The 22,235-nt window shown below is 41.7% G+C and overlaps 1 protein-coding gene across 5 annotated transcripts in view; it reads right to left on the reverse strand.

Annotated features, from left to right (window-relative positions):
* CPNE4 (copine 4) overlaps positions 1-22,235 on the reverse strand; it is a 493,898-nt gene that overhangs the window by 3,343 nt on the left and 468,320 nt on the right. For all 5 annotated transcript variants that reach the window (XM_041733665.1, XM_041733664.1, XM_041733667.1 and 2 more), the window contains 4 exons: positions 14,675-14,729; positions 11,387-11,438; positions 10,100-10,233; positions 4,144-4,380 (listed from right to left, as the gene is read on the reverse strand). In XM_041733665.1, the coding sequence (XP_041589599.1) occupies positions 4,144-4,380; positions 10,100-10,233; positions 11,387-11,438; positions 14,675-14,729 (478 nt within the window). The remainder of the gene's footprint in view (positions 1-4,143; positions 4,381-10,099; positions 10,234-11,386; positions 11,439-14,674; positions 14,730-22,235) is intronic.

Below are 22,235 nucleotides of genomic sequence, written 5' to 3' on the forward strand. Positions count from 1 at the left end.
TGACCCTAAGATCAAGAGTCACATTCTCTGCCAACTGGGCCAGCCAGGCACCCCAATATGACCCGATTTCATCTTTGAAACATAAGGATTGTTTCTTGGAAAGCTTTTCTTTCATGGTTAGAGGGGACAGACATGTCTCCCTTTCCTCTTCATTTCTTCCTTGACCTAGAATGTAATTCCTGGAACTATGGAAATTGTTTTATCATCTTGAGTGAATAGCAAAGAAAATCACCAAGTGCTGATACCATCAAATCTCTAAAAAAAAGATGTGGACAGCTGCCAGTCCCTAACTTCTAGTTGCATAAGAACAACATATTTGTATTTATACAACCTAGGGTTTCTCACTTTTGGCTCTATTTCCATTTTGGGCCTGGTAATTCTTTGGGTGGGGAACTGTCTTGTGCATTGTAAGATGATTACCAGCACTCCTGGCCTCTACCCACTACGAGCAAATAGCATCCAAAGCTGCCACCATCATAAATGTCTCCAGATGTTGCCAAAGTTGTCCCTGGTAAAGAACCACTTGTACAATCCACTGTAAGATGGATTGGTTCTTAGGTGAAGCCAAAGATAACCCTGAACAGTGTTGTCAAATAGAACTTGGTATAATAATGGAAATCTCCTATATCTGCCATGTCCAATGTGGTAGTCACGAGACACGTGTGATTATCCAGCCCTTGAAAGGTGGTTGGAGTGACCTGAAAAACTGAACTTTAAATTTTATTTAATTTAAATAGCCACATGTAGCTATTTGTCGCTGTATGTAGATGGCACATACATACAGTCCTTCTAAATGACTCTCCCAGTTCCTTTGCATTATCTGGGTTGGTGGCTCTGATGAGCAATTAGAGCTTGGGGGCATTATCTGGTTGGGAAAGGGCCAAAAATGTGAAAGCAGCTGTATTTATTAATCCCCTACAAGGACCAGGTGCTGTGCTAAACTTTCTATAAGACCACCTTTATTCTTCCAAATGTGTGTGTCATCTGCCTCATTTTATATACGGAAGTCTGTGGCACAGTGAGGTTAATTAACTTGCCTGGAGCCACACAGCTCAGAGTCTGTGCCCTGCCCATTTCCAAGCTCTGAGTTATCATGTAAAGGCAATTCATGGGTTACTCGCTCGCATGAAATGATGTCAGCTTACCTTCCATTTCGTTTACTGTGTATGAATTCAGAGTAGATACGTTTGGATAATGATATGGTTTTCAAGCTCTAATCTGAAATCCATGAAGATAAGGGGCATGATTTGCTTCTGGTGTTGTCTTTGTCACCCACAAAGCAGCTGGAGACCATGCAGCAGACACGTATGAGCAGTACCCCACTCCTTTGACCTGGTTAGGGCGCTTCCTTGTTTCTGAGGCCCCTTCAATTCCCTGCCCACTATGGATTTGTCCTTCCTCTTACCAGCTCAAGCTATGAGGCTTTCCTCAGGGCTGCTCCTCTATGCTATGAAGTCCTATAGTGTAACATTTGAACCCCTTTCAACCACCTGCAGGTTGCTTAGCATGGCAGTTTCCTGCTGCCACCTATGTTCCAACCATGTGATTCTCCAGTAAATTCCTTGAGGCCTAGACCCGTGGTTTTATCATTTCACTGTGGTCCCAGTCTAGCATGTGCTGTACCCACAGCAGGTGAACAGGATGCGGCTGGGAGAGAGGCAGGAACTTGCATGGCTCTGTGGCACTGCTGTAGAACACAGATGTGTGTGTGTTTGCAGGTGTGTGTGTGTATGCAGGGACAGGAAGAGGGTGGTTTGGGGAAGTGCGTGACTCTCCTAGGGGATGAGCTCTTTGACCCCTCTTCACTCATGCAAAGTTATGGGTGGTGGGCAGTAATGTGACTTCTTCAGTCTGGCTGACAAAATGGGGCAGGAAATGAAAATCTGGAAAAGCAACCCCCCCTCCCCACCTTGGGCAGTATGCAAGTAAGTAAGTAGCTTCATTGATGATCACAGTGCAGCAAATTGAGCCTGTTCTAGCACATTCGTCCAGATACCACTTCTTGCTGTCTACATGCAGAACACCTGAGGGCTTGGTGAGCCTTTTTTATTTAGTAAGTGGTTTCATTTGGAAATACCCTCCTCAGGCAAACTGAAGGGGGGCTGTGGTAGCACAGCCAGCCCTCACCCACGCTATTGCCCATGTGCTTGTTGGGGGCTTGGAACTCCCTTTCCGCTCAATACTATAGCCAGGGATTGATATTAGGCTTCTCTAATGATTCTAATTACACACAGTCCTCCTTAAAAAGAGAATCGCAACTGTGTGGCAGTACAGTTATGAGCAATACCTTATTGTGTGGGGAGCCCTGGCGTGTTCAAGGATCTCACTAAGCGGTCCCAGCAGGCCAAGAGATGTAGGGTTCACTGGAGGCTGCTGGGCTCACTATTTATCTGAATGTTTGCTTTAAAGCCTGTCCCCAAAAGGTGGTAAACAGCAGTTTATGAGAAGTATATGCCAAAGGCTCTGACACTGGCACTGGGACATGTCGATAATGAATAATGATCCATCCATCCTTCCACTCCTATACTTGCCTTACCCAGTGTAGCTGGGTCCCAGTGTGAGCCCAAATTGGGATTCAGATGTTTCTGAACATACCTGGTAAAATGGCTAGGAGAGTGAAAGCGATTCATCTGAATGAGGGCTTTTGGCTTGAGGAGAAAGGCTTTTCCAGAAAAGGTCAGGAAGGAAAGCTCAAAGTGGATGGCACAGTGCCTATTCCTTCCTCACCCTGCCTCTAATAACTGACTTCAGGCCTGAACGTGGAGGAGCTGGACAGGAAGCTAAAGACACTTGTAGAAGGGATCCTGCAGGTGTAGGGACACAGATTTCACTGCATTAACGGTCCAGGTGACAGAGGGGTCTCTGTAGCATGAAAAGGAGGGGACTCCTGTCATTCCTAAGGGGATTGCAGGGTATTTGCAGGGCACTGAGGATTCTCGAGATTCCCTCCTGCTGGGGCAGCTCCAAGCCCTGGGAGCAGTATCGCTGGCACCATACACACAGCAGAGGGCAAGGCCTCAATGGATAGTAGGGGGCAGGGATGCTCTGCCCTGGAGTGGCTTCCACAAGGGTCACAGAACAAAAGAACACAGACAACTGTCTGTGACAAACTATGTGAGTCACAGATACTGCTGGGGGAGGCTCTGAAGGGTTCCTCAGGGCCATGACCAGCACAGAAGGAGACTTTGTGTGTGAATCAGAGAAGAAAGCGTCACTTGGGGCAACTGCAGCCCTTCCAGGTACAGGGTTTTGTATATATTTTAAAGGTGCCTCTTCTCTGCAGTTGGTAATTACCCCAAATTTGGAAATGCTGAAAAATTGTTACAGAGCAATTTCTCGATGTCATGCTAGAGCATTGTCTGATGGGCCTGCTTTAGGATCATCTGGGGACTGTCACACTGCTTGACCTACTCTTTGTTACTGGTGGAAATCCAAGAGCGTAAAGCTAAATGTTAACTTGCAGAAAACTAGTAAGATTTCTGCCCTGTAGAGAAGGTAATCTAAAGATGATGAAGAAGAAGGTTTTTTACCCTTTGGGTCATTAACCAGTTTCGAATCTGCCTTAGGAAACCTGGTCTAGTATTCCCTCCCACTGACCATCAGCAACTATTTTATTATCCTCCTTTGAAGTAGCTTTGCCATCTTTCTGGTTCCCTCATTAATAAGGTAAAGAAATCTTTGATGCTGCTTAGTGTTTACTTGTAGAGGATTTAGGTTTCTATCATTTCAAAAATAGACTTTTCCAAGGCAAACACAGGCTTCTCCTGGGGCACATGGCTTGACAAGGAGAACCTGGGCTGAATTTCAGCTTCTCTTTGTCACTTCAGCCGGGCACCCTTAAGCAGGGAGCAACCTGCCTAACTGTACATGGCAGCCCTGCATACACCAGAAAGCCTAAATGACATGGATGAGGGCAAGTGCCAGTGAAATGCTGGCTGCCACAGTTAGCATGACTCCTCAGCCATTACTGGAATTATGCATCTTTTTCCAAAGAGTGAAGCTCTCTACAAATCCTGAGTGTGAGATGGCCTGGCCTGGGCACGGATGGCTGGCACTGCTTCCCCCCAGACATTGGCGGGAAAGTGTGGGAGTGTGCTTGCTTGGGCTCTGCTCTCCCACGGGAAGCCCCAGAGATATGCGTACGTGTTTGAAGTTCCTGAACGGCACGAACTGGACGATGTCTCGAAGAACAGGCTCTCCCTTCGGTGACCTCAGAATGCCATCGTCACCGTCCAGCATCTGCATGTCACTGAAGTCAGCGTTGCCCACCCCGACGATGATGACCGACATGGGGAGGTGGGAGGCGTGGACAATGGCCTCCCTGGTGTCAGCCATGTCCGTGATGACACCGTCGGTGAGGATCAGCAGGATGAAGTATTGCTGCCATTGACGGGAGGCCAGGTGAGCACGGGGACCGAGGGGTGGGGGAGACAAGGACAGTACCAGTTATGCACCGGGGTGGCTTCTGTGCATACTGACCACGGTGACAGTGCTGACAGACTTTTAATGAGTCCTGTGTTGACAGCCCTAAAGACTGGAGGTGACAATGAACGGAGCTTCGATGCAGGGATAATAATTGTGGGTTAATTCTAAGAATCACCTTAATGACAGTTACACAGTACAGTGTGGTGGACAGAGCAGCAGAGGGGAGGCAGGAGGGGCTGGCCTCGAAGCCTCCACTCTCTGAGCTACTGGGAGAACTCCTTACCTCCTCTGGGTCTACACCCCTTTACCTCCTGAGGAGTGGAACTAGACTGTTTAACCCACCCTCTTTAGCTGGGGGATTTTTCAGAGCCTATAGCTGTACTGCCCAATACAATAGCCACTAGCTCCACATGACTACTGAGCCCTTGAAAAGTGGCTAGAGTAATAAATTTTAGTTTTATTTCATTTTAATGAATTCAAATTCAACCTTCAAAATGAAGACTTGATTTGGTTATTGGAAACCTTTTAAGTACGTTTGGAATAACTCAGGTATGTGAATCTAGTTTCTCAACTATTAATCTCAACTATTATAATTGATCCAACTTGCTGGATCAAGTATTTGCAGTGATTCTAGATCTACAAGTATTCTATATCTACAATCTAGATCAAGTATTTGCAGTGATAATTTAGTATCCAGCTTAAGTTGATGTCAGTATAAAATACACATGGGTTTTGAAGACTGAGTACAAAAGAAAGAATGTAAAATATTTTATTAATAACTTTTTATATGAAAAAAAATAACTTTTTATATGGAACACATATTAAAATGAGGATATTTTGGTTATATTGGGTTAGATAAAAACATATGATTAAAATTAATTCCCTTGATTCTTTTAACTTTTAAAAATGGGGCTATTAGAGAATTTAAAATTGCATATACAACTCTGTAACATTTCTGGTGGACAGCACTAGTCTAAAGCTTTGCTAGCAGAAGGTGTGGGTGCTGCCTCTTCCCTTGAAGGCCATGCGCCATGGTCTAGTTTGAGTGCGCTTGTGGGTGCTGAGCTCCTGTGGCTTCTTGCTCTAAGTCCCAGCTCCCTGCCTGCAGCCTGGCTGGCCTCCTTCCACCTGGGTAGGTTGGCAGGTGGCACATCTGAGAACAAGACTGGATAATATATTCTGTATTCATCAGCACAGGGAGGGCTTAGGACTTGCTATGGGGTCTGGAAAAGGCAGGCCATCAGAAGTCATCACTATTGTTAGTTGTGAGTGGCGTCATAATAGCATCTGCTGTGAGATGGGGGGGAAGCAGGGCACTGGAATGCTAACTCATGTCAATATAATGTAATTTTTGCAAGATGCCCAACATCTGCAGGGAGTAAACGTTGGATTATTAAGTCATTCCAAGTTGCCATTCTTCAAAGAAGAGAGGCTGGATAGAATAGCCACATTCTGAAAACACCTGGTTTTGAGAATCATACTTAAAAGGTTGTGCATAGATTGTTAAAGGTTCCCGCTTCTCTCTGTAAATCTGAAAAAATATTTTAAACAAAATAACATGTCAAAAGTGCAACTGGAGGCACTGAACAGCAATTCACACTATGATAAAGATGGTCACATGTTCTAAATGTTTTCCATGTATTTAATATAAAGACTAATTCTGTTCCATGTCCATTAATTAACTACCCACCCCTAGCTCTAGGTGACCAACCAATTTTCAAATGCATTTGAGTTGTACATTTGTATCCATACCCATGCTCTTTGAGTCTTACATAGTCACAAAAAAGATGGCCTGGGAGTTTGGAGGAAGGTTTTAGTAGGATGACCTGATGGTGCAACTAGGGGCAGTAGGAGGCAACTTGGTGGTTGGGACAGAGGGAAGGAGTAGAGAATACACCAAATCATAAATCAACTTCCTAAGTTGTGCCCTGGAAGGCCAGGTGGATGCCACACTTGGAGGGAGACTGTTTCTGACTCAAAAGCAGATGGGCCTTTGTGTGAGTCACACTTTTGTGTCCTCCTCCTCCTCCTTTCTCTACATCCCCCAACTCCCATTTGATCTGATCTTTGTGGACCAGAGGTTGGACCCCCCCTACCTGCTCAATGCCTCCAGGAACAAAAACATCTGATAGCCACCTTACCACATCAAGAAGTTTTAGAGTTGAAATGGTCTAGAGACAGGGTTTGGAAAATATTTTCTGTAAAAGGACAATAATTAGTATCTTAGCCTTTGCAGGCCACAGTGATCTCTGTCCAACAACCTAACCCTGCTAGTATAGTGTGAGAATAGCCATATAGCCATATTCAATATTTAATATGAACAGGCATGGTGATGTTCTGATAAAACTTTATTGATGGATACCAAAGTTTGAATGTCATATAACTTCCCTGTGCCATGAAGTTATTCTTCTTTTGATTTTTTCAACCATTTAAAAATGTAAAAGCCATTCTTCGCTTGTAAGTCATTGAAATACACTGCAGAATGCAGTTTGTTGACTTTTTATATAGAGCAGGGATTTTATTTTATTTTTTAAAGATTTTATTTTTAAGTAATCTCTACATCCAACATGAGGTAGAATTATACAATCCCGAATTTACAACCCTGAGATCAAGAGATGCATGTTCTACCAACTGAGCAAGCCTTGGGACCTTAGAGCAGGGATTCTTAACCTGGGCCTGTGGACTGCTGAAAGACTTCAGACAGTTTGTGAACTTGGGATAAATTACATTTTAGTTTCACTAACCGAAATTTATAATTTTTTCAATTATAACCAACAAATAGAATTAATTTTAACTGTACTCATGACTTAGTCACCAAAAGAAATCACAGAATATTTTCCTGTCATATTATAGCAACTGCAGATATCTTACTATATCATTTATATCAACACTACTTAGAATTTACAGAATTATTAGACTGGTTATTGGTTCTCATAATTTAATGTTAATAAAAGAAGCATTTATTACTATATTTATCATGCTTCTTAGCCACACTTAAACAATTTTGCTGAATGTATTTCAATATATTTGGTTTATTTTAATATATAGTTTATTTTGTGTACTCAAAAGCATTTCTGAGGAAGGGTCCTTGGGCTTCTCCAGCTGTTAATGGTGTTCAGGGAACAAAAAAGGTCCAGAACCTCTGATCTGAAGAGATTGTCAGGATTCGAGAATCTGATCCTTCAAGGTTCAATCTAGCTAAAGGTAATAGGCTGAAGACTGCTGGATCAAAATCCTGATGGAAATTTCCAATAAAGCAAGCAGTAGTTTCTTCCAAAGTCAGGCTAGAAAATGTTCACAGATGAAATATCATAGTCTTTGAATGAACTTGAATGAACTTTGTAAGGAGGGGATTTTTTTTTTCAATTTGTGTAAGAGTTCCATAAAATTGAGAAGAAAGTCTGACAGCCATGGACTCCCTGCACAACTTGCCAAAGAGGTTCAAGGTTAGAACCCTTAGCAATCAGTGATAACAAGGGCCCCTGGACCATGCACTCTTCAAAGAACAGGGAAGATCTCTGGGAAAAAAACATCAGTGTTTTTGGCCTATAGGATAAATTATTTGGGGCTATATGGATTAGATGCTTCCTCCACTGACTCCTGATCTGTGCTTTCAGAGCAGACCCACCTGACCTTGGGAGAGTGAGTCATGGTCAAAAACTCATGCTGGCTTATATCAGGCCCAAATCCTGACCAATGTCAGTCATGTTCTCTTTTTATTCTTGTGGGTCTCAATATTCCAGAGGAGCTGGGATCATTATGTTTTCAAACTGGGCTCTGGGGAGCCCTGGGGATACCTTGGATGTTCTTGGGGATAAGGAGGTAAAGGAGAACAGACAAATTTGAATTTCATCCCTTAGTCCAGATTTAGCAAGAATAATCTATTTTCTTAAAATCTATTTTATATGTTGGGTTTCTGAACAATTATCATTTGAAGAGTTTGAATTTGAAGTTCCAGTGATGAAAAAAAGTAAAACAAAAAAGAATAAAATGATATTACTCAGCCATTAGAAATAACAAATACCCACCATTTGCTTCGATGTGGATGGAACTGGAGGGTATTATGCTGAGTGAAATAAGTCAATTAGAGAAGGACAAACATTATATGGTCTCATTCATTTGGGGAATATAAAAAATAGTGAAAGGGAATAATGGGGAAAGGAGAAAAAATGAGTGGAAAATATCAGAAAGGGAGACAGAACATGAGAGACTCCTAACTCCGGGAAACAAACTAGGGGTGGTGGAAGGGGAGGTGGAAGGGGGGTGGGGGTGACTGGGTGACGGGCACTGAGGGGGACACCTGATGGGATGAACACTGGGTGTTATTCTATATGTTGGCAAATTGAACACCAATAAAAAATAAATTTATAAAAAAAAGAATAAAATGAAATACTGATCCTGTCTAAAAAAAAGAATAAAATGAAATACTGATCCTGTCCTACCCTTATACTTAAATCTTGCATCAGTGAGGATTCAAATTTGCTCCATGGCCTCTGTATGTTTGGCAATATGGGGGTGCCATTGACTGTTAGAAGTATAATTTTCAGATGAATGTTGAGGAGGAAAGTCTGACTGGCATGGGTGGATGGAGACAGTGAGATAGACTCCCCTTTTGCTTTGAAGGAGAGTAAAGTAAGGGACAGTAGCTAAAGGGTAAATTAGTGTCAAGGGAGAGATTTTTAACTCAAATAGGTATTATAGTCTGTTTTATTTGCTAATGGGAATGAGCCTTCAGTAGAAAGGGGAAATAGATGATAAGGAGAGAGGAGGAACATAACTGCTGGGTCAATGTCCTTGGATAATTGAGAGGAGATGTGTTCTAGTACACAAGAGGTTAACATCAGATATGAGCATGGTCCTCCAGCTATTCTAATATGAGGAAGGCTGAGAACCTGGGTACAGTGCAAATAACTTGGATGAGTTCATGTCAGCAGTATATGATATCTTCTTCATGCAAATGCAATATTTGGAACCCAGGATAAAATTAGAGAAAATTTCAGACATCAGCAACATTCTACTAAATCTGAAAAAAAAATTAAGAAAGCTAGAAAAGAAGTATATTAGTATCATCAAAAATGATATATAGAAAAGTTATTATGGTAATATACTGAACTCTAAAATTTTAGGAGAAGAAACCAAATTCTGTTTGGCCTTGTTACCTTGATTTGCAATTTTCTTAAGAAAACCATGAATAGAATGTGAAACAAATATTTGCCATGATATTTTGTGCTGTTGCATTTGACTACCAGGGTCAGATTTATCCATTGTTTTACTTCTGTTTTGCTTTGCTTTCATCTGTAGTATGGGTACATTGGGAAGAAGATTATTTTTGGATGTCCCCCACCCCCACCCCATCCCCAGGATCATGAGGTGGCTAATGACCCGTACTCTGGTGACTATAGTAGCTTCCACTGTTGAGTGTCTCCTGTGTTCAGTTCAGGTAATGTTGCAGACATTTGAGATGTGTCACCTCTAAGCCTCACAATAACCCAGCAGAGATGGGTATGATTATCTCTATTTTTCAGAAAAGGAGATTGAGGATAGGGGAAGGTTAAGGCATTTGTCCAAACTCACACAGGTAGAGAATGTTTGGATTTGTTGCCAGAGTGGGATGGATGCGATGGCCAATATCCAGTGAAATGCCCATTAGCAGGAGGACCAGCCCTCTCCTTACCGATGCCTCCTTGGTGTTAGTCTCCTCTGATGCTGACTTGGCAACTTTCTGAATGATGGGGGCGATGTTGGTAGGACCGTAAAGCTGGAGCTTAGGAAGGCAGCTCTGATAGGCTTCCACAACTCCTTGAATTCCTAAGGTGAAATTGGCAAAGATCAGAAGTTCAGTAGTCCTCTCAAATACATGTGTAATCAAACACACAGAGAAATAAAGCGTTTAATTGCCCCTAGTCGTCCTTATCAACATCACATTTATATCCATGAGGTAAAAAAGAAAACACCACATCCATGGTGGTGTTGCCTATCCTCCTGCCGAAGTCATTCTCTTTAAAAGCTCAAGTCAAGCAACCATTTCCACAAACTTTTCCCTAATGTTCTATTTCACACATACGATTTCATTAGATCCTCATAGCACAATGAAATAGATGTTATACCTCTTTTATAGGTGAGGAAACTGAAGCTCAGGGAGGTTAAATGATCTGCCTTAGGTCACACAGCAAGTGAGTTGTAGTCTTAGGATTCAAGACCAGGTCTTGTCTGGCTCTATCTAGGGGCTGTACTGTTAGCCACTAGGCAAACCAGCTTTACCGTTTCTCTAGTTTTCATACCACCGACTGACTCTCCTCTAGTATACACCATCCTGGGCCACCCCTAGGAGTCATGTGTACATTGTTTTATCATCATTATTTAATGTAATATGCTGAGGAATTTTTGGCTGGAAATAATGCAACACTGACCAAAGCCTTTGAGAAGGCTCTTTCTGGCACAAAACCATAAAGGTACTTGTTTGAAGTCACTTGTTTGAAGTCACTTTCCATGCCCTGATATCCTTTGTCAGCACGTTGATGGTATCAAATGATTTCCATGTTTCCCCCTCTCCTTATTCTTTCACAGAGAGGAAGTTTTGAAAAATAAATACCTAATGAAAACTTGGAAAGCAGAAAGAAGGGTAGCTAATCACTGCCCATGGGGTAAATTTCTCCCCCCTGTTTTTGTTTTGTTTTGTTGGCCAGAGAAATCCAGAATTGGCATTAATACTCTTGGTGTAAGCTCAAGATCTCTTCTGCATTCTGTCTTTTATAACTTTTTTTTTTTTTTTTTGCTCTGTTATTGGCTTTTCATTGCCTTTGGAGTAGCACAGTTTATTTGGAATGAGGGTGCCTACTTCTCTGCTGTGGACAGATGACTGTGGATAACTGACACACTGCATCGGAGCAGAGAGACTAAAATAGGAAAGGTACACACAGAAGGGCTGTGAGACCTCAGCTTTCTTTTATGTGTGATTTACCTGCACATTCCGGGTTGTCTTCATTAAAGTTGATTGCAAAGTCATGAGAGACCTAGACACCAATTAAAATTTTAAAAAAGGAAGAAAGGAGAATTACAACTTTAATCCAGTAAGGAGGCACTGGGGTTTAGAGTTTGCAAACAAATGCCCATTACATTCATTATGTGTTAAGCAGCAGGAACCATTTTAAGCCTTTACACAATCAATCTGAGATGGAGGGTGAATTCTAAGCTCCCTGTGGTGTTGAGGTGACAGGAAGACTTTCCAGAATCAGATAAATGCTGGCAGGAGAGGAGAATAAGGCAAATAAAAAGAAATCGAAGAAAAGATTTCTGGAAAATGTAACTCAAATAGCTTCCAGATTGAACTGGCCACAGCCTAGAGGCTTAGATTTGGCTGAGCTCTATTTGGACCCAGTGATAAAAACAATGATAGCTCAATAACGCAAGCTGTCTGCCCAACATGGTGATGGTTATGAAGTCTCCAGCTAAGCTGTTGACATTTAAGAATCATTCTAACATGATATGCAGAAATATAGGGCAGGAGGATTTTCACATATACACAGGTTAAAATAGACTCTACTCTTGGAAAAGTAATAAAGCAATACTTTTACTCTTCCAACACAAATTCTCTTACCTGGCAGGACCTATGCATAAGGCCGAAAAAGATATTGTTTCCTTTTTTGTTTCTAAAACCTGATAAAACAGGAAGGATGTTCTGGCATCTGGACATTTTTATTGGATCTTTTGAAATTATACAGAGATTTCCATTTCAAAGGTGATTTCCATGCCCTGACTCTTTTGGGGGCTAGGAGATAGGTCATTGTGTTAAAAGATGCCTCTTTTCTTAGTGTTGGTGCCCTATCCCACATTTCCTTGTGCTGAGCACATCCAGGCAAGTCAGCTGACTTCCAACCATCTTACCTTCTCAGGCCTCCGGAGCCTGCTTTGGCTGCCTACCTGAAAATGTTGAGAAACTAATGTCTTTGGGGAGCAGCCCTTAATCACTCATGGGATGACAGGACATGGTGTATCAATACCCCAGCTCTCTTACCCCTTAGGGTCTGTGCATGCCCTACATGGTCTCCCTGGGGCCCCCAGCAGAATTAAGCTCCAGCTGCCCACAGTGGTAACTGGCTTCTTAGCACACCCTATGTTGACCTCCCCCCTCCATTCTTCCACCCTCTGTTGAGGTTTCTTCCACCTCTCAAATAAACAACTTGCAACCAAATCCTTCTTTCAAGGTCTATCCCCCAGAGTGTGCAAGCTAAGACATTAGTGCTTGTGGCTCAGTTTTAAGGCAAACTCTGAGATTTTATCCTAAAGAAGTCAATTGTGATAAACTCGCTGGATGTATCTGACAGACTGAGACCATTGGTGCCTGTCAGGGCAGAGGGGAAATTAGGCATGGAAAAGGGGCATTTGCATGACTTTTTGAGAGCAGCAATGAGGAAGTGAGACGGATGCTCGTTAAGACAGCAGGAAGAATAAATTAGCTGACAGGCAGCGTGGAGCCAAGGGATCAAATGAGCATGAGGACTTCAGGAAGCAGCAAGAAGGATGAGTTACTACAGAAGGGGGGCCAGGCAGATGTCACAGATGAGAAAAGGCCTGAAATAAGTGTACTGCACACCTCTGGCCTTAGTCCTGCTGGCCAAGCTGAGACCAGAATACTACCTGGTGGGGATGTGGTGAAAGATGCTCAAGCATCTCTGGATAATTGGACACGTGATTGTTTTTTTGTTTTTGCTTTTTAAAAATATATTTATTTATTTGAAATAGAGGGGGGGGTGGAGAGGGCAAGGGAGAGAGACACAGAGAGAATCTCAAGCAGATTCTCTACTGAGTGTGGAGCCTGACACAGGGCTCTATCTCATGACTCTGAGGTCATGAACTGAGCTGAAATCAAGAGTTGGACGCTTAACCAACTGAGCCACCAAAGAAACCCATGGATTGGTGGTTATTGAGGCACATCTCATTTTCAAAGCTCAGCAGCTCTGGGAAGAAGGTTGGTACCCATTTGCCCACATTCTGGAATTGATACCCCACTGAAGGGGACAGCATCTCCTCAGTTCTAATTCTTGCATGTGTCATCTTTTAATCTTAGTGTTGCCAGGTCTTTTAGTTTTTCCAGAGAGGTGAGAAATCTGACATTGTATATGAAATTGTTTAATTCTTTAAAAAATTGTGTGTCCAATATAATACATTTGTGGCCTGAATAATGTCTACAGGTCACCAGCCAGTAACTCCTGTCCCATGTTCTTCCTCCCCATGGGCTCAATTTCCAACAAATACTTCTATAATTTTGTAGCCATGGCTAGCAGAGAAGATAGTGTGGGATATAAGGCAAACAAGAAAGAGGACAGGTCAGAGAGACACACCACTCCATCCACTGCTCACTCCAAAAGTAACCATCCAGAGATGGGTATGGATTCTCTTCTTTCAAAAAAGTACACAAAAGGGAAAAGTGCTTGGTCTGGCAGCTCTGGTGTGGGGGAAAATGTCAGCATTTTTCTCCTGCCCTGTGACTCAATCAGTAAAAGAGAAATTGATGACTGAGCAGTATTGCTTCCACTTAGCTTGTACCTCAGAGGAATTGGTAAAGCTGGGGCAGGGACTTTTCTGTCTCTCCAAGGCCCTTCTAACTGTGGGAGCAGAGTTCTCTGGGAGGGTGTCCCACAGGAGCATCTGGTATACCACAGCACAATGCCTCAGCTCCACTACAGTGCAAATCTCTCTTCACAATCTTTGCCTTCCTTGTTTGTGAGAAATGACTGTCAAATAGGACTCCAGTGTTTTCACAAAAACCTTTCAGCTTCCCAATACTTGAAGCCACAGTGGTTATCCTTGGAACTTTCAGGACTTCTCTGTGTCTCTCCCTCACACAGGCCTGTTGCTCAGAGACTTGGAATGAGGGCATCTGTAGACATTCTTGTCACAGACTTTCACAGTTGGCATTGTTGGTAGGACTTTTATCTGGGGGAGATCTGAATAGATAGGTTCTGAGCCAGTGGAGAGCAACTACCTGAGTGTTTTCTCAGTCTTTGACCATATCTGTTAAGAAGCTCAACATGACCCTTCATTTGGACCTCTGAGAAGACCTATCCAGAATACCAGGAGATTGAGTTTTATCAAAAGATAGGCTCCAGTGAGCTAATCTCACTAGTTCTGAAGACCATTTCTGAGTTTTGGGGCTCTACTTACATAGTTTTATCAAGGGCCAAAAGTGAACTCCTGTGAGAAAAGTGCAAGTTATTCTTTGGCTACAGCAAAGGATCTGCTCACTCACCGTGTACTCTGGGGGTATCCTGGCACCAAACCCAAAGGCTGGGAACATCTTGTCACTGTAAAAAAAAAAAAGTTGCTTCATTTGTTCATCTAATGAGGAAGAAAAACATGAACCTTCATTACCTCACTAGGACATTACTATGTCAAATGCTGACTCATGCTTCTTGATTATCTATAGTAAAAAGGGATAGCAGTAGCATGGGTAATTAAAATCAAGAAGGAATCCCCAAAGTTCATTACAGTCATTAGTCTGCAATTTCTTCCCATAACTTTTTGCTAGATTTGTTGCCATGGAATAAAATGGCCCAGGATTGCCTCAACTCTCCTACACCAATTTTCTTGAAAAGTGATCATGAGTTACATAACTCCAGTGGTTGACTGTTAGGGTTTTTGATATATATTATCTTTTAAAATCTTTGTAGGGAGATATCATTATATCATTATTCCCATTTCCCAGGGTGGGGAAATGCCTTGGGAGGTAAAGTGATTTATCCAAGATCAGGCTGCTAGTTAGATCCAGGGTTCAAATCCAGACAAGTCTAAATCCAAAGAGATTTTAAAAATCAGTGGGAAGCTTGGAAGGCTAGCTGTCAGAGCTTGGTTCCTTCTACAGGACTCATTGTGTCCTTACTTTAACTCATACAAACAATGATACATTGTTTACATGTCTTTTTTTTTTTTTGTCTCCTGAATGCAAAAGGATGCTGTTTCTTTTGGCATTAATATCTTTACATCTCCACTGCGTTTCTGTCCCAAACTGTCCCTTGCCCCTCTCTTCAGCATAATATTTGCCACAGAGTGTGTGCACAATAAATATTTAATGACTGGATAACTCATGATTTGAATCATGGCTTGGTTTCTCTTATGTATATTGAAATTCTCTTAATTTACTCATTCATGTATGTTATATAAATTCCTTACTATACTATAGGTGAGATGATGGAGAGAAGAATTAACCTTAATTGCACATATGTGCTGGGTATGATGGTAGGCAATGTACATTTTTATTTGATTCTCATGCAATTCTTGAAGTTCCACTTACTTATTATTCCTGCTTATAGGTGAATAAACTGAATCTCGAGAAGTCTAAGAAAATGGCCTAAGGTGTTTACCAGGGAGGATTGTGTGATTCTAAAGGCCATGTCTTTTATGCTGTCCCATTATGGTTTAATGATTGTATATAGCATTAAATGTGACTTCCTTCTGGAACTTGCAGTAATGGGATCACTTGGCCAAACTATAAATAAGACTCTCCTTAGGCAAATTTTGTTTCAATGGGGCTCCGGAATTTTGCTCTTGGCAGAGGCATATTCTTCTCATGCCATCTTCCTTTTATTTTCTCTCCCATTAAAAATACAGCTGAGATTTATTCTTGGAACAATCCCTACATTTCTCTGTTCTTTGCAGAATTAGCCAAGGAAAAAAGGAAATTCAGATTAGGTCTCACGGTCCTTGAATGGCTCTGTCAACAAAAGGGGACCCCCTCAAGGCTGACAGAGAAGTCAAAGTACAAAAACCAGATTTTTACTCATCACCATCAGATTTAGAGGTCTTTAGTAGCCAATGAAGGCTTTGATAAAACTTCACCAAAATACAGCCAAGTTGAGCAGATTTAGGGTAGGGGTTAGGAGATACAAGGAAGCCAACATTCTTTAAAATTAGTCAAGTTTGCCAGAAAACCACCAGCTCTCTCTTTTTCTCACTGTTGTGTAGATACGAGCTTTGTGGTACATAGCATCTGGCATATAGTAGAAAAGGTATTAATACTGGTAAATAGAAAAACACAACAGTTTATAAAGGATTAGCCACAGCTCTGAGAAGAAATACTTCTGGTCCTTGGAAATACTGAAATACATTGCCTCAATAATTCCTCCTTAACCAAGACAAGGGGAGCAGGTATGGATAGGAATCTGTGAGGGAGAGTTCAGAGGTACTTTTGGGGTAAGTCTGGAAGAAAACTTTCCAGGGTAGAGAATGGGTCCTGGTTCTTCCAACCCAGAGATGTCTCAGAAGTCAAAACAGAAACCTAAGAGTCTCCACACCTTTTTTTTTTTTTTCTTTGATGAGTTTAGAAAGGGTGAGATCTAATATTCCATCCCTTTGTAATCACCAATCCAATGTTCCAGCCTTAATGATATTCTTTTTATACCTTCTAAGCCACCCTTGGGGATCTGAAGTTTGCTGAGCATGATGCACTGTTATGTAATTGAGTTTCAAGAGCAAGGAGGTAGGGAAAATGCCTCACCTACAAGAGGAATAATTAATGACCCAGGAGGACATCAATTCTCTGAAGTTAGCCACCACAAAGTCTCTAACAAACATACCAAAGAAAAAATTTTAAGCCTAAGCACAATGGATTTAAACATTCATTATTCCTGATTAAAAATAAAGTAGGTTAAAAAAAAATAAAGTAGGCAGATAGGAGTCTTATGCAAAAGGCAAGAGAAGGCAGGTTGAGCACACAAGCAAGCATTGTTATGCCAGCACACCAAAGAACTTGATATTGAATCCACCTAGCACGAGTAAAAGGGCCACTCAGCAACTACTGGGAAAATGATGGGGGGAACTTGCCAACTTGGAAAATTCAATATTACTACATCGCTAAAGGCAATATTTCTTACTATTAGAATAAAATACTATAAAATACAATAAAAGAGCCCATGTTCTTCAGGTAATGAGCATGTCATCCTGAACTTGTTAGTTCAGGACTACTGGATACATGTTAGAGAATGACCTTGGTCAAATGATCACCAGATGGAAGATTCATTTTCAAATGCCATTTTTACCCTTCTGTTAAGGAAGGCTTTGAGATGAAGAAAGAGAGTAATAAAAATAAAGACAAATTACCTCATCCATAAGGCAACAGAGGCTGACTCAAAGCAAAATGGCATTTCAGAACACCTAGACATTTAATTAAGACTATTCTTTAAAACAGTGGTCCTAACACTGGGGTACATGGAAATACAAAGCTCTTCTGGGGATAGGAGACCTGGTGTTTTTTTTTTTTTTAAAGGAAATCAGTATTCAGTTTCTCTACTTTCATATATATTCTCTGTTAAAATTGATCTTCTGGGAACACCTGTAATAGAAAGACCTGCTCTCAATTCACACCTTCCCTTTCACAATTATCCTTCTCCTTACCCATTCTGAATCTTAACCACAATGGTGCATTGTTCCAGAGTATAAAAACTCTGCAGTAGAAAATAAGAGAATTAGGAAACAAATCCTTTTGCAAGTTAGGTAGTTGCCAGTTTTTGCTTTGAAAAATTGTAGGAAGTGTTGATATCAGCTGGTAGATCATTAACAATACCTTTTGGTGATAAACCATTATGTGATTTTTTTTGATCTATAAATTAGAACTGAAAGAAATGATAATACTGCTAGTCAAACTCTTTCCATTACCACGCACTTATTTACAAGAACAAGTTTCCTAGAATTTATATTTATAAAAACAAAAAATTAGATTATAATTGATGCTATTCTATTCTAGTATTAGCATTTTAGCATTTATTTACAGATATGTAAACTACTTGGGGGAAAAACTCCACTATTTGTTTCATTAAAAATTTTTTTATTTTTCATAGACAATAACTAGATATTGACATTTCCAATATATTTATGTTCTTTTGATCAATTACGCGCTAACATTGATTGTGATACTCAAACAGAAGATTTTTAAAAATATTTTGAAACTTTTCAACACAGAATTTTAGAAATTAGAAATTTTAAAATTTATATTAATATTTTTATTATAGAAATCAATAAAAATTTTGAGCCCAAATCTTAAAGATACATTAGGATGAAATTCTTTGGGGGGGGGAGTGGAAATACAATTTCATGAAAAAGAAGAAATAATTAAAATTCTCAATTCCAGCTAAAGAGCTTGTTCATGCGTTTTTTAATGGATGATGGTGATTATCACAGAGCTATGGCATTTAGATCCTACTGGATGCATTTACAAGAATTATGTAAGAGTTTTATTTTTAATTGTCCATATTTACAATACACCAGGATTTTCAGTCTTTGTCATTGTTTAAACCCATGATAGAAAACACTGGATTTCAATGTAAGAATGTGTGAGATTACACATTTTTATAAAATTCTTTTCAGGGCTATGTGCTCAGAACCAAAAAGTAAAGGTCATTGGTCTACAATGTTCTTTAGACCCGACACTATAATCCCTTTTTCCTTTTGTGTTCGGTTTATTTTTAAAACTAATTAAGAGTATCCAAGATTATAGCTTCTATCATTTACTGACCATAACAGGCAGAGCATGTGCTAGCTAGCCATGTCATGTCTATCCCTACAACTGCTCTGCAAGGCAAGTTCGATAAATCTTCCATTTGAAATCAAGGACACCAAGGCCCATGGAATGGAAACTTCAGAATAGAGGTAGCAGAGCTGGGGGCTGAAACCAGGGTGTTCCTGTCACTGGGACCCCATGTTCTTTCATATTATTTTAAATAATTAGTTAATTAAATAAATCAACGAGAGAGAAAGAGAGAGAGTAAGAGAGAGCACAAACGCAAGCAGGGGGAGCAGCAGGCAGAGGGAGAGGGAGAAGCAGGTTCCCCATGGAGCAGGGAGCCCAATGTGAGGCTTGATCCCAGGATTCTGGGATCATGACCTGAGCCTAAGGCAGACACTTAACCCACTGACACACCCAGGCACCCTAACCTGCTGCTCTTTCTATTACCCCTGTTGACTCTGCCCTTTGTAGGAGGCTGGTCTGGACTACAGATTAAGAATAATAAAGGTAAGTCCATCTATGTTCTAATGACAACAAAGGACAGATTTCAGCAAAACTCTGAACATCCCAGAATTTGCCATCCCCAGAAGGCCCCCACCTTGACTACCTCTTCTCCCACAAAGGATAAAGTTTAATCCTTCTCTCTTGATGCAGTCCCCATCCTTACACAGGGCAAGGCTGCCCTTACCTTGCCGGGCTGTGATTTATTTACATGCCTTTTTCTCCCTGAGATGGTGAACCAACTGGGGGAAAATTATGCTTTATTAATTTATCTCTGTCTTTACCATGTGAGGTGCCTGACAGCCAACAGAGGCTACATAGGTCCTTAGCCATTCCATCTCACTCATCTCACTGATTTTACTCTGGATCTCACCTTGGGATGCCATTAGAAAAATGCCCATGAAAAAAACCTGATTCCTCAGGATGTACACCAGACTAATTAAATCAGGCTCTAGGACGGGGCCCAGGCATTGGCATATTTTAAGACTTCCCAAATGTTTCCAGGGTGCAGCCAAGGCTGAGAACCACTGACTGGTGTTGGTAGAGTGGAGGAGGTAGCACTGTGATACAAAACTATCTTCTGATTCTAAACCCAATACTTGTCAGATTGGGCATCAGACCTAAGTCTGCCTCTTAGCACACCATGCAGGAAGACTCCTGCCTCCTTCACAGGTCACTGAAACCTGGGTGTCATTCTGGGGTGGCCACATCCATGAAATGGCAGTCTGTGCTTCCAAACAATGCATTCAGTATCTATAGTCTCTTGAGAGCAGATAGACCAGCCTTTGGTTGGAGGATGTGGCAGGTGGTCAGAGACCCACATGTCTGCAGGGCCCAAGGAATGGATGTCACCTTGATCTTGAGCAGCTTGACCAGAATGTTCACAGGAGCTGGGCAAGTGCTACAACCAACAGGGAATACATGAGCTTGTGTGTGCATGTGTGTGTGTGTGTGTGTATGTGTGTGTGTGCCTGTGTGCATGCTTGGGGAGTCCAAGGGGAGAGTACGGGCAGTGTCCTCTTTTTCAGAGGCTCAGGGACAGAGCGGGACTGTCTTCTAGGCTTAGAACCAGGTATTGTGGAAAAGCTTCCCCTTCAAGGCCACCCTGAGAGGGGCTTTGCGCATCTCACCAGCTGTTCTACTCCATTGATCACCTCCTGCTGACCCCTCAGCAATGACTGTACAAGGCAGAAAGAAAAACCCTGGGCTGTCAGAGGCTGGGAGCCATTTCTAAGGCTCACGGGGATTAAAATCCACGCTGTCGCTGCAGGAGGGGGAAAGACGCCTTCTGTCAGTTTTTATTCAAGTGTTTCTTTTGAACATCAACCTCAGTGACTTTGATGTGAGAATAAATTAATTCCAAAGCCCCAACTTGAAATTTCCTGACTCTGCCTGTCTATTGTCTATCCACCCACGCAGGGAGGAACGGCCCAACCTTGTCAGTTCTCAAGCGAGCAGCTCGCATTACACGCTCTTCCTGGGAGGCTTTCACGAGAGGCCTGGGCTTCTCAGGCCTAGTCTTCCTTAGGTATCTCCCCCTTTTAAGGCTGAGCTGCCTTCCTTATACATATATGTATACGTATACGTGAAGCTCCACTGAGCCGCAGAAGCCTGATTTTCCTGGACAGTTGGGCCGATCGCTTCGGTATTATCCTACTAAAATTTTTTAAAAGAATCATTTACAATAATTCTTCATGTAGCCCCCAAGGTGTCAGATCTCATTTTTATATTGAATCTGTATTTCTGCATGAATACAAAATGCTCTCTAGGCTTTGCCTGGCTTTTGTGTTTTAAGGAGACAAGAGCTCTAAAAGATGCATGGGTCACCCGGATTGTAGTGTCCGCATGTTGCATGTGAGGTAACCAGGAAACGGAGGAAGTTCAGCAGCCAACTCTAGATCATCCCATAAATCTGCTGCAGAACCACAGCCAAGGCTCCGGGCTTTGGCATCTTAGTTTCTGGTCAATTCACCAATCTTTTCTTTGGAATTCATCATTACACTACCTTCTCCCCTGAAGAGTCAACTTTATTATTAAGCATCTATTTATTGTATTGTATCAAGTGATTTACCTACTTTATTTCTTTTATGAGCATTTCAAGATATAAAAGTTATTAGTAATCCAGCGGATATCCCTCCACTGCCTTCTTTCTTGCTTCTTATGCATTTGTGCATAAGTATACTAAATCATTTGTGTGTGTGTGTGTGTGTGTGTGTGTGTGTGTGTGTGTTAGAAAGGAGAGAATGACTGTTTTGATGTCTTGTGGATGTCTGGAGAGTTTCTGGCAGTGGAGATGCAATTTGTCAGTTTTTTTTCTTTCCTTGGTGGAACTCTCCATATGATATATACCCTCTCTAGGAATACTCCCTGTATTTGGGCCAAAAGAAAGCAGAGCTGAAATTCAAGTTGTCTTCACAGTCAATATCTCAAGGTTAAGTATAAGAAGTATCACTTCAACAAGGTAATTTAAAATGCTATTGCCCTCTGTTCTAAATTTTTTTTAAATTTTTAAAAATTTATTTATTTATTTATGATAGTCACACAGAGAGAGAGAGAGAGAGGCAGAGATATAGGCAGAGGGAGAAGCAGGCTCCATGCACCAGGAGCCCGACGTGGGATTTGATCCCGGGTCTCCAGGATCGCGCCCTGCGCCACCCAGGGATCCCCTGCCCTCTGTTCTAAACATACAAGAAGGCAAGTGTCAGCAAGGGCCTGAATGTTTAAAGCTGTTTGACTTTACTGGACCTGTTCATTCAGTCCCTGGTTGCCCTCATACCCAGTTGAGTGACTGGCAATGACCGAGCCGAATCCA

Source organism: Vulpes lagopus, chromosome 19 (assembly GCF_018345385.1).
Source record: "Vulpes lagopus strain Blue_001 chromosome 19, ASM1834538v1, whole genome shotgun sequence".
In the NCBI taxonomy this organism is placed as follows: Eukaryota; Metazoa; Chordata; class Mammalia; order Carnivora; family Canidae; genus Vulpes; species Vulpes lagopus.